This window comes from Dermacentor andersoni, chromosome 4 (assembly GCF_023375885.2).
Source record: "Dermacentor andersoni chromosome 4, qqDerAnde1_hic_scaffold, whole genome shotgun sequence".
NCBI lineage: Eukaryota > Metazoa > Arthropoda > Arachnida > Ixodida > Ixodidae > Dermacentor > Dermacentor andersoni.
In genome coordinates this window covers 115,488,051-115,500,020 of record NC_092817.1, presented here as the reverse complement: position 1 = coordinate 115,500,020, position 11,970 = coordinate 115,488,051, and the positions used below count along the sequence as shown (strand labels likewise).

Sequence of the window (11,970 nt, the reverse complement as noted above, 5' to 3'; positions counted from 1 at the left end):
GCACCAGCCTATTCTTCCTTCAGTGTTTGGAAAATAAGAAAATTTGCCACACCGTGCCCGACATCTGGTTCAAACGTCACATTTTCAATTTCAGCTTTAGAGAATGAAGATGCGCTAATGTCTTGCATGATGGTTATTGAAAAAAAAAAAAAAAAAAAAAAATCTTGATACACAGGAAATGGCACAGAACCAACAAATCACAAGAACCAGCAGAAGTACAAATTTTCTAAGGTTATTGGCTGGCAACATATTGTAAAGAAAGAGTACATAACCTGACCACAGCATAGTTTTTATACAGAATTAAACATTTTAAGAAGGGCTTAGCACTTTTCCCGGAGGATTGTAGTTGTGTGTGCTGCAATGTGTGTAGAAATGAATACGGTTGGAAATTAATGCAATTTACACTGGCGAGTGAATTATTGGAAACAAGTCACTTCAAAGTTCAGTTAGCTCTGCTTTTATAAAACAAAAGCAAGCCTGCAAATCCCAAGTGCTTTCAGTTGAATCAAACTTTTGCTTTCATATCAGTTAAGATCGTAGTTGCTAACCGTGCAAGGGGAAGCAAATATTAGTGTCCCTAGCACAACTGGGTTCACCATATACTACATCCCATGTTGGCAAATGAGCTTTGTGAAAGCCTTCAGGGTGGAGGAAGGTTCATGAAAGGGAAAAATTGTCATCCGCCTAACTGTAGCTTCGTGCTGCAGTCAGGTGCATGACAATCTTCCCCTTTCACATCTCCCATATTGTAAATTAGGCCATCTCTTCACTACCGTACTAGTAAAACTCCACGGTAAATTGTAATGCAATACTTGTGGTTATAGCACAGTTGAATGGCTTTATAAGAAAGTGCTTGGGGCCTCCGAAATTATGTTATACAGGTCACTTTGTTATACCGGTCATGCAGCTCACAATAGAACTGGGGCAGAATTATTTGTTTGTTTATAAGTCATCTCGTTGTAGAGGTGCTTGTCTATAGCGAGAGCTCAGCTCTGTTTGTTCCTTGGACTACGAATACAGGTTTTCAACAAGCACTACTACTAATGTATTAGTGTTTTGAAATGCTGTATATATATGCTACTGTTGTCGAGCGCAGAGCAAGATAATGATGTGCACATGAAAGATGGATGATGACACCACTTTGAAAATGCACAAGCAGCTAGCTCCTGTTGGCATAAATCTTCATAATCTGTCTAGCCATTGACCGATAATTTATTTATTTATTGACATAACTTCAAGGTTCATAGTGCATTGCAGAAGGGAGTTGGGCAAGCATGTACAGAAAACATACAAAAGGAAATACGGCAGTGATGCAAGAGCAAAAATACATTCCAACACACACATTCAATTAAATTGCAAAATAAGTTATTTTAGAGAAAGCTGACTACATTGCATTTGAATGTAGAATAAAATGCCATGAACAATGTTATTTGATTTTCTTGTAGAATAACCGACTTGTGCATCATCTTAAGTGCCCTGTAAACACTTGAGTGTGGCAGTCTCTTGTGTTAATTTCAATGCATTAGCATTAGGAGTGTCAACATGGAAAAAAGTGTATGTGTGTAGGAAGCTGGTAACGTGGTAGAGGTAGAGCAGGGATGGGAGAGTGTGTATGAATGTATGTGCATATGTATATATATATATATATATATATATATATATATATATATATATATATATATATATATATATATATATATATATATATATATATATATATATATATAGAGAGAGAGAGAGAGAGAGAGAGAGAGAGAGAGAGAGAGAGAGACACACACACACACAGTCTACGTTCATTACAACGTGCCCGCGTACAGCAGACTTTTGAATATAACGGGCCATATTTCAACCTTAGTTGTCCTACCTATTAAGGTAGAGCGATTTTGTGTGCGACGGCAACGAGCGACAGCGACAAAACAGGCAGTCGCTTCAACACATCGCTCGGTTTTGTCGCTCGATCGCTAGGTTCTAGAAATCTAGAATTCGTCGCTCGTCGCCCAAAAGTACTATGAGCGACTAGCCAATAGCGCAAAGCCGTAACTGGATGTGCATCACTCAAATACTACTGATTGTCTCACGGAAGGAGCAGATGGTTAAATTTTTATATGTGCGAGGATAAGAACCTACTGCAAGAACCTCAGAAATATTTTATGCTGCTTTTTACAGCAAAATACATCAACTTAAATTAATAAAGCATGCGTCACGCTAGTTTCGGTGCTTATATTGTTGCCCTCATACCGGAAACACTGAGGAGACATCGCTTAAAATCGTCACTTGCATGGGGTAGGACTTGTAGGTGACGAGCGAACGCGACAGCCATCTCCATCGCATCGCTTGCCGCTGTCGCGCGCAAGATCGCTTGCATGGGTTTATACTTTAATGCAACGAAGTTCGCTTTTAATGGACCGCACCACAACGGACTATCGGCTACATCGGACGAAATTAGCGACAATTTTTGTCAAAATGGGGCATATAAAACAGACTTTTGCCATGTCGACTTGAGCCGGCAACTGACTTGCGAGGGTCAGCCAATGATCGTGGCACAATATCTGCGCGCGAGGGAGGGAGAAACTGGGTCTCTTGCGCGCGAGGCACGGAGGGGAGGGGTTCTACTCCGGTAGCTGCTGTTAACGGAAAGCGATCTGTGATGGGTGGACAAAGAGTGCCCAGTGCCTGTAGCTGCGTATGTGCTGTGCTTTCGACGTTTAGTTTGCATTGAAGCGAGAGACGGCACGAAGGTCAATTCGCTGGCTGCTGCTGCTGTGCTTATCTTAATTTGCTATCGCAATCGATGCTTCACTTTTCGGACGAAACTGCGACTTTTTTGTTGGTTTTTTTCTTTGGACGTTCGTACTCACTCTTGGCAGACTATATATTATTTTCTCCTTAACTAACACATTAGTTATGTTTAATTAATCAACTCTTTAAGTATTGGCTGCAGACCCCAAGTGTGATGTGCAAAGTTGTAAAGAAAAAGAAAAGACGAAAGCTGCATTTTGATTCTGCTTGAAAGAAGGAAAGGGCGAAGCACGTGGGAACGATGGAAGTTGATGACAGCTGCTACAATGTTGCCTTTGTACACAAGTGACCTTGTAGCAGTTTTCGAATTGAACGATGATGCTACAACTTTACACCTTAGGGCTCGAATAACAGCGGATAAATCACACAGGGACAAAACTAACTAATGGTAAAAAAAAAACCTTGGCTATATTCAAGGAAGATTACGCGTGTCTTCTTCAGACGATGACTCTTTTCGCACTGGCCCCGTCTGCTCTCCTTCTCACACTTACTGTCTACCAGACATTCTTTTTTGATCTCGCACCCCACATGTGCACATTGGTTCGTGGTCGCAGTATCAGGTGGCCGTGTCTGAGTTCGCACTTGTGCACCGTGACCGGTGCGTTAGTCCCTGAGAGAGTGCGCCCACAGGCTGTTCCAGTTTACCGGATGTAGATCATATCTTATGTACCTCGTTTGAACCAATCCCAGCAAACTGCAATATATCCAGTGCTCCTCGGGCGCCCATATCCCTGTGTGTTCTCCACAGCAACACTAGTTGGCTGTGACCAATATTGAGCAGCAGATATGGCTTACTCCAATGAGGAAAGAGCGGATATGGTTTTGGCTCTAGGTGCATCAAGTGGTCATAGAAGGCAAGCAGTTGAGCTATTTGAATGCTGGCATCCAGGTATACGTCCGAGCTCAATGACGATTGTGCGTGCATATGACACGCTGAGACAGACTGCGACTTTTACGAAGAAACAACATAAATCTTCAATCCTGGGTGAGGACGTGGAGACAGATATTCTGTCAGTTTTCTTCTGACCCACATGCAAGTGTTTGTAGTGTGGGTGCTGAAGAGGCAACTTCATCCGTACCATGTGCAGCTGCACCAGATGATGGAGCCCTGTGATTTCCAAAATCGAAAGGACTGCAAACTGGTTTATAATCAAGACGGAAGAGGACCCAGGCTTTGTCAACAAAATTCTGTGGACCGATGAAGCTACCTTCTCACGTAGTGCCCAAGTGAACATCCACAACGCTTATTATTGGAGCGACAAAAACCCTCACTGGGTTTTGAAGACACATCACCAGTATCACTGGTCGGTTAATGTGTGGTGTGGAATTTACGGTGGCACTATCATTGGCCCCGTGTTTTTTTATAACTCACTTACAGGCAAAAGATACGTCAATGACATCCTTGATGGGGCACTTGAGGATTTTCTTTGCAAAGTTCCATTGGCTAGAATCAAGGATATCTGGCATCAGCATGATGGTGCTCCCGTGCACGGCAGCAGCAAAGCTTGCAAATGGCTACATGAAGTATTCCCGCAGTAGTGCATTGGATGGCATAGGCCCATTGCTTGGCCGCGTGGTCGCGAGATTCTACTCTCCTCGATTTCTTTCTCTGGGGCTACGTCAAGGATCAAGTATAGCGGACGCCAACCACAACATCAGAGAACCTAAAAGAGAAAATAAGACAAGTCTGCAACTCCATCCCTGATACCATGATCAACAACGCCTCGGAAAATGTGCCTATGAGATGCCAAATGTGCATTGCAGCAGATGGTGACCTCTTAAAACATGCATTATAATCAAAGGGCGCTTTTTGGACTGAAGGTAACTGGAAAATAATTCCAGCCCGTAATGCCGCCTCCCCACCCAACCTCATTACACTCCATCGGCAGGCTGCCAGCTCTTGCTCATTTCAAGCATAAAAAAATAAAGCCATGTTATTGTTCTCTTTCATCTCCTTAGAAGCTTTATCGCTTCAGCGCCACTTTGGCCAGCAGCACGCATTTGCGCCGTCATGCGATAAAAGCCGCATGCCCAGATACCTACACCAGACGTAATGCCCTGTCGCGGGCCAGTCTCACTGCAGCTGACCTTGTTCATCCATTGCATGCTTGAGAGCAGCACATTAACAGTGCACAATCACCCCGTAACGTGGTATTTTTTTTTTCCATATTTCGTGGGCTTTCTTTTGGAACGCAGAAGGAAGGACCACGTGAGATACATCGTGTTGGAAACAATTTATTGAGAGGTTTCTCAAGGTGCTCTACAACTTTGCGTGTCACACTTGGGGTCTGCAGCCAATACTTAACAAGTTGATTAAATAAACGTAACTAGCCCATTAGTTAAGGGGAAAATAAAAAATTGTCTGAGTAACTCTAGGCCAGTGCCAGCATTATGCATTCGGTTCAACTCGCGTCCGAAGTGCCTTTAATTTTTAAGACATTGGCTCAAGTTATGTGGGACAATGTGTATACTATAGTGCAACTGACAGTGGCCTGCTCCGGACCACTGCCAGCATTCTGTTCACTGCACTAAACTGTTATACAAAGGACTGGAAAAGGAGGCTGACACACATGTGCGCGCATGTGTGCCAGTCTCCTTTTCTTGTCCTTTGTATAACACTATAGTGCAGTAAACAGAAATATGTCATACCAACTCTCCCCAGTTTAAGTCTTATTGAACCACTGCCAGTTTCAGTTCACTCCTTGAAGAGGCAGGACAGGTGTTGAATGAGTTTGCGAACAAAACTTTACAATATGGTGAACACGGTTTAAATCATAGATCCGGGACCTCAAAGAGGTGTGAGGTAATGCAAACACATTTCCATTGTATTTACAGCTAAATTGCCCCCAATTTTTTAATGTCACAATTTCGCTTTGTGCCGCAAATATTTTCTGCTAGGCTTCTTCCACAGAATATTTTATTCCAATGAGACCCTTAAAAATGTTGTTCCATCCGATGTCGTGCATGTCGTATATAGTACTGATCATTCCAGAAGGGTTGGTGTGCCCCTTTCTCAAAAGACTGGAACTGAGGTACCTCCCTGCCTCCATCACTGCCACCGCTTAACTATAATACATCCACCAATGCTCATATTTATACTTGTCCCTCCTCCTCTCTGCAACGTCTTCATTCAATCAAGAGTATGAAAATAAAAACTTCAAAAAATTCTTGTGTGTTATGGAATGTAGCACGACAGTGGCAAAAGCCATTTGGTGTTACAACCATGACATTGTTTCAGGGAGTTTCCAACCTGTTCGTAACCTGCTTATTTCATTGTATGCTTTCCATTAGAAAAAGCTGGAGCTGCAGTTCAACACCAGGCGAGAAGAAAATTTCAGTGGGGAATGGTGGCATAAAGCTACAGTTAATGCACCCCCTTCTTTTGTCCCATCTATATGGTTTCCCATAGCAGAAAGAATGATGTGCACAACAGCTGGTATAAAACATTATCTCTTCAAAGACCTTTTTCAGTAGTTTAAAGTTATGCGAGCCGAGTATCTGAAATTCATTAAGAGGAAGCTTTAGCTTGGGCCCACCTCCAACGTGGCCTATTCAAATACATGTAAAACGCAAAAACGTTTTTCTGAGATAACCCCTGGACCGATTTTAATGAAATTTGTTGCAGTTGAGAGAGAAAGTTAAATTCTAGAGACTGTTGGAAGTGGAATTTCGATTTAGGTCCTGAATTTTGTTAAAGGAATTTTCAAAAATTCGGAAGTTCGAAAAAAAATAGAACAAAGTTTACAAATTCATAACTCTGCATCAAAAACAGATATCGCCGTTCTGTAAACGGCTTCCATTAGACCATTGAAAGCAGACAAATTCGATTTGTCATTTTGTATCTTATGTGAATTTGTTACTTTGTTTACAAAGGTTCTGCAAAAGCTGTATTTCGGTATTACTAATTTTTTTGAGATTCATGTATAGCATATCAATTTTGTCCACTTTAGATTTACTATTAGATGCAACTCACAGAATTGTATTATGATTTTTTGTTTCTGAGTTAGAGTAGTAAACTTGATAGTTTCGTTTTTTGAAAATTTTTGATTTTTGCCAATTTTTAATAAAGAATTGAGGACCTAAATCAAAAATTCGAAACCAACAGTCACTAGATTTTAAGTTTTTCTTTTAAACGCAACAAGCCTAGTCAAGTTTGGTGCAGTGGTTGCCGAGAAAAACGAATTCTCCTTTTACATGCATTTAGATAGGAGCACCCGAGCTAAAGCTTCCTCTTAAATTCTGATGTTTTTCATGCCAAAGCAACAAAATGATTATGATGCATGCAATATTGGGAGAGACTGGATTAATTTTGACCACCTAGGTTTCTTTAATATACACCTAAATCCAATACATGAGTGGTTTTGCATTTCGCCCCCATTGAATTGCAACCACTGCAGCTGGGATCGAACCTGCGACCTCCAGCTTGTATCTCTTGTATTTTTAACATTTAGATGGTTCTTAACTATCTCATATTTTCCTATTCTACCAACACTTCATTCCTCAAAACAAAGTGAAAATAACAATTGAACTTTAGCACTAGGTGGCCACGATTATCTCCCATTAAAGAAAAAAGCACATTGAAGCCAAGTGTGCCAAAAACCTTGGCATGGCAGCACAGGTACCAATTGTATGCACACCTAAACAAACATGCATTCAGCCCATTTTTTTTTTTTTGCCTCCTAGCCGCTTACTAAAGAGAAGCCACTGCTAAGGCACATCTAAACATCGGTCATGACCAACACCATCACCTCACCACACTGCAGCATCATGCTTCTCAACTAAACTCTTTCTGAAACTGGCTTTTTTCTTTTATTCCGTGTAGAGTTGCACACACTTGCTCCCCAACGTGTCTATCCTTACTTTTGCAACCTCTATTTCAGTATACAATGAAATCCTGATAATTCGAAATCCCTTAATTTGAAGCGACAGACAATTCCAACTGCCACGTTGGTCCCGGCAAAGTCTTATGTATTTGGATGGAGAAAAACACCCGCGAAATCGAACTCTAAAAACTGTGCAAGTTATTTCGAACAAAATGTATCACGCTCATGGGCCGCTTTTCAGACAAACCTAATCCAAAGGCGAAGATTGAATACGCCACTAACTACCGTAATGGCACGTCCCATAAAAATGACAAGGAAAGAGGCGTGGGAAGCTGAGACCAAAATGGAGCAAGCAGAGTGGTGTGCGCTGTCCTTTCTCATCCTGCTTAAGAGGAGCAGAAAGGAGCGCCCAGCGTGCGCTAATCTACGCCTCCCCCCCCCCCCCCCCCCACCCTAGCGTCTCCTAGCATGCGCTTGATTACATTAGTGTGTTTTAGCATGTCCGGTATTACGGTAAATGCAAGTGTACTGGTCGTTTTACTGGTTTTACTATTGGAGGCGCAAACTTGAACATCCTGCATGGTGCAGCCAACTGATGGTGCAGAGCTCAACCAGAACAGTAAAGCTAATATTGTATAACCAAGTGTATTTGCTTTTCTGCCTGTGTAAATTTTTGGCAGCAACAAGATTACGCCGCTGCCGAAAATTTACACTACAAGCTAAATAGAATACGCTGGGTTAATGCATTATTAGCTCTGTGTTTGTATGGTTGAGCTATGCATCACTAGGTTGCTGCACCATGCAGGACGTCCATGTTTGTGCTTCTGCTCATTCAGTAATACGCCCCAGTCTCCTTGCATTTACTGGAATAGCAGGCACACTGTGAGGACGCTTGACTCTCACGCATCCCATGCCCTGATGTTTTTCCCGCATGGCTCTTGCATCTCCTGTAATCCGACTTCGCGTAGCTAAGTGCAGGCGGCAGGCGGTGTGGTTGCAGCATATTATGAAGATGGCGCGAGTATTGTGCTGCTAAAGCCACCTAACGAAGGGGTTACTGGGCCATGAAAAAAAGTAGGCTCTACCTCTTTAGCTTAGATTCGGGAGCCGCATGGACGCTTTGTGCGCTCGCCCACCATTCGTGGGACTGTCCTGCGAAAGACCTTAGGCGCAGGGCACCAAAATGGACGAACACGACACCGTTAGCGTGACTGTTCATGCGAACGATTAGGTGTTGGTATCCAGCATGGGAGCGAACATATTTGCTTGCTATATGGTCGCAGCAAGTTAGACTTCCTCAATTTGTCGAGCGCACTCTGGCACATTCTATGGGCAGTAATTCGGCTAGCAGGCATCAGTGTATGAAAGATGCAATAAATGCCCTTTTGATTGTTTGCACTACTGTGTTGTCATTCCTCTGTCCCAAGAGCAAGCGAGACCCCCAGAATGCTAAAAATTACATGCTTACCTACGCCCCCCTCCTAGGGCACGCTCAATCACGAACTCAGTTTTATTCGAACAAATTTCTGGTCCCCTTGGAGTTCGAATCAACGAGATTATACTGTATTTGCATGCTTCCGTTGGATTTGACTCGTATGTTCAAACAGCTTAAGTGATAAGTCCGATAATAATGTGTAATGATATCTTGCAGATCAGTATATTTACACTGTCAGCAAGTAACATACGATCTGCTTGCAATATACATTTCAATTTGCCTTGTCTCAGAAATACACTAATATAGCAGGAAACTTATAATTTACCAGCGCTCTTCCCTGGAATTTCGCATTTGCAAATCTAAAGCAAAGTTGCAATTTAGGTGCCTTATGACCTTTTAAATTATCAAGTAATGAGTTAGGAAACTACTATTATTGTGAATCTGCATTAATGAGCGTTGCAATTTCACACACTTCTTTTTTTCTGTTGCGATACCAACATGTTTCATTTATGTCCTTGAACACATATTAGCCCCTACAGCTATGGGTTCAATCACGATGGAAAGATCTGTGCAAGTTTTATAAGAATGTCAATATAAACTTAAAATTTCTATCACAAAGTGTGGCTTCACCTTTACAACCATGGTCTATTAATTTGGTGCACCAGATGGTGCACCCAAACACAAAAGCATGCATGCTAACTCTCGACAGAGCCCAACAGTCAGTGCAATGTCCTTTAATCTGAAAAGTGACTGCTCCTGCAAATAGCAGTTTATACAGTGGGAAATGATAGTTTTATTTTTAACAGATGAGAATGCACTGGGAAATTGTGATGGGACACTTTTAAAACTTGAACTCCTTGTACTTCTTTGCTGCTTTGGTGGTGTCCTGCTGCTGCTTTTTCCGTTTGTTCTGAAAAGGCAAGAGGGCAATATTTGGTCAACACCCAGGCAAAAGCACGCGATTTTGACAGTTGTCACTTCTTCTGATGCCCATTTCATCAATGAAACATAGGATGGCTCACTTATAACAATGAAGAGACTAAGTGTTGTGTTTTCAACACAACATATCTTCTGCAGTGCCAACTGACCAGACAGTGAAAAAAAAAAAAAAATACTACAATGTAGTATGCATCTTTGCTCTTTGTTCTTGTGATGCAGAACTGATTACACCATGAATTTCATTACTCAAGGGGTCACAATAAAAAGATGGTTAAGGAGAACTGTGAGGCTCAGGTAAATTAGTGCATTGCACTCCTGGAAGTAAGCTAGTCTCTTAAGTTAACCGAAACAGAACAAAACACGGGTGGCAATGCCATCTTGAAATTCCCATGCGAGCTTCTCCTGCCATCACAAAACTTGGGTCCAACTACGATGCCACCTATATTCAAATACTATGTGTAAAATTCAAAATGCTTTTTTAAGAAACCCCTGGACAGATTTTAACGACAAAAGTCAGTGCAATGGAGAGAAAAAAGTTAAAGGGGCCCTGAACCACTTTTTATCGAAGTGTAGAGAGGTATTTGAAGTGAAAATAGGCTATTTCAGAAATACTTAGCTACAAAAAGTATTTCAATGCATTTAGCAGAAGTGGAGTTATTGGCAACCAAACACGGCCTGCACTGTGCTCCCGTTCCTTTTTCAATGAGTTGCACTGCGAAGGCTACGGTGCAGTGGGGCGTGCCCACAATGCTCCGCCTTCTAAATGTCAACACAGAGCGCAGTTCAAGTTTAATTTGGGATGCTAACGTAGATGCTACGATTTCCGCTAAAGGGGGGTGACAGAAGAGCTAATGGCCCCGGGCGCCAGATGACCTAGCTATGCCACTGTCTGTGTTCACTATGTTGAGGTTTGACTGTATTTTACTAACGAATTAAATGGTACGTTTACCAGCTGTCAGATCCCACGTAAATAAGAAAAGATGCGAGACACTCGTGATCGAGAACAGCAGCAGCTTCCCCCACAGCAGCTTCCCCTCAATACTCGCTCGCCTGTTTCACGTGAGACCGTCGCCGTGAAACCAGTTTCCTATTGCAGCATTACCAAATATCCTGCCGGGTCTTCACACATCGCATTCACAGCTATCGCTACCAATACCTAATACGGGGTTGGTAGCGGGGTTGGTACCCCAGCTCAGCACACATCGGCGTCTCGTGATGCAACGATTTGTGTAATGCTTAACATTATGTCAATGTCAACTACAGTTAAATCTGTGAAATATTTCTGTTTTCATATCATACGTTTTCCCAGTTACTGCGTTTTTTCTTGCATTATTTTCCAAGAACGTATGAACAAGGTTCTACTGCATAGCACAATTAGCCAGTCCGAGCAAATTACAGGCGGCCAGAGATGTGTGCTGCAAGCTCACCTTCTGCCGTGCTGCATGTTCGGCCACCATGTCACTGAGGTCCTCCTTGGCGAGGTGAGACTGCTGCTCACGTAACGTCTGTTCGTAACGAGCCGCCATGGCGGCCGAGTCCATCTCCAGCTCACTCGGGTCCAGCGCGATCTCCACACCTCCAGACTGTTTGGCTGTCCCCGCCACTGCAGTCGGCATCTTGGGGCCCTTCACCATTGCCTGCACAGAACCCACCAACAATGCCACATGACACACAGCAAAGAAAGCTTAACTTAACACTTGCAATAAAACTGGTAGCAAGGGTGTCTTGCTGTTTCAGTCTACTGATGCTTAAAGAACACCAACAAAGGAAATGGCAAGCAAATTTTAAGAGCTATTCAGGGGGAAAAAGAAGGTAGGCTTCTGTTCACATTCATTCTAAGCTTTCATTAGGCACACTTCTACACTGGAATGCAGCAGAATTACTAACATGAAATCAACTTGGTTCATTCAAAAAGGAACACAAAAAATCATAAGCCATTCCACTCTGTGAAGGTGGTTGACCAGAGAAGCTGTT

At 42.5% G+C, this 11,970-nt stretch overlaps 1 protein-coding gene across 3 annotated transcripts in view; it reads right to left on the bottom strand.

Moving 5' to 3' along the window:
• Positions 1–9,775: 9,775 nt before the first annotated feature.
• The window catches only part of LOC126537499 (splicing factor 3B subunit 2-like), a 54,701-nt gene continuing 52,506 nt past the window's right edge, over positions 9,776–11,970 (bottom strand). For all 3 annotated transcript variants that reach the window (XM_050184525.3, XM_050184527.3, XM_050184526.2), the window contains 2 exons: positions 11,424–11,633; positions 9,776–9,967 (listed from right to left, as the gene is read on the bottom strand). In XM_050184525.3, coding sequence (XP_050040482.1) covers positions 9,899–9,967; positions 11,424–11,633 — 279 coding nt within the window. In that variant the 3' untranslated portion in view covers positions 9,776–9,898. The remainder of the gene's footprint in view (positions 9,968–11,423; positions 11,634–11,970) is intronic.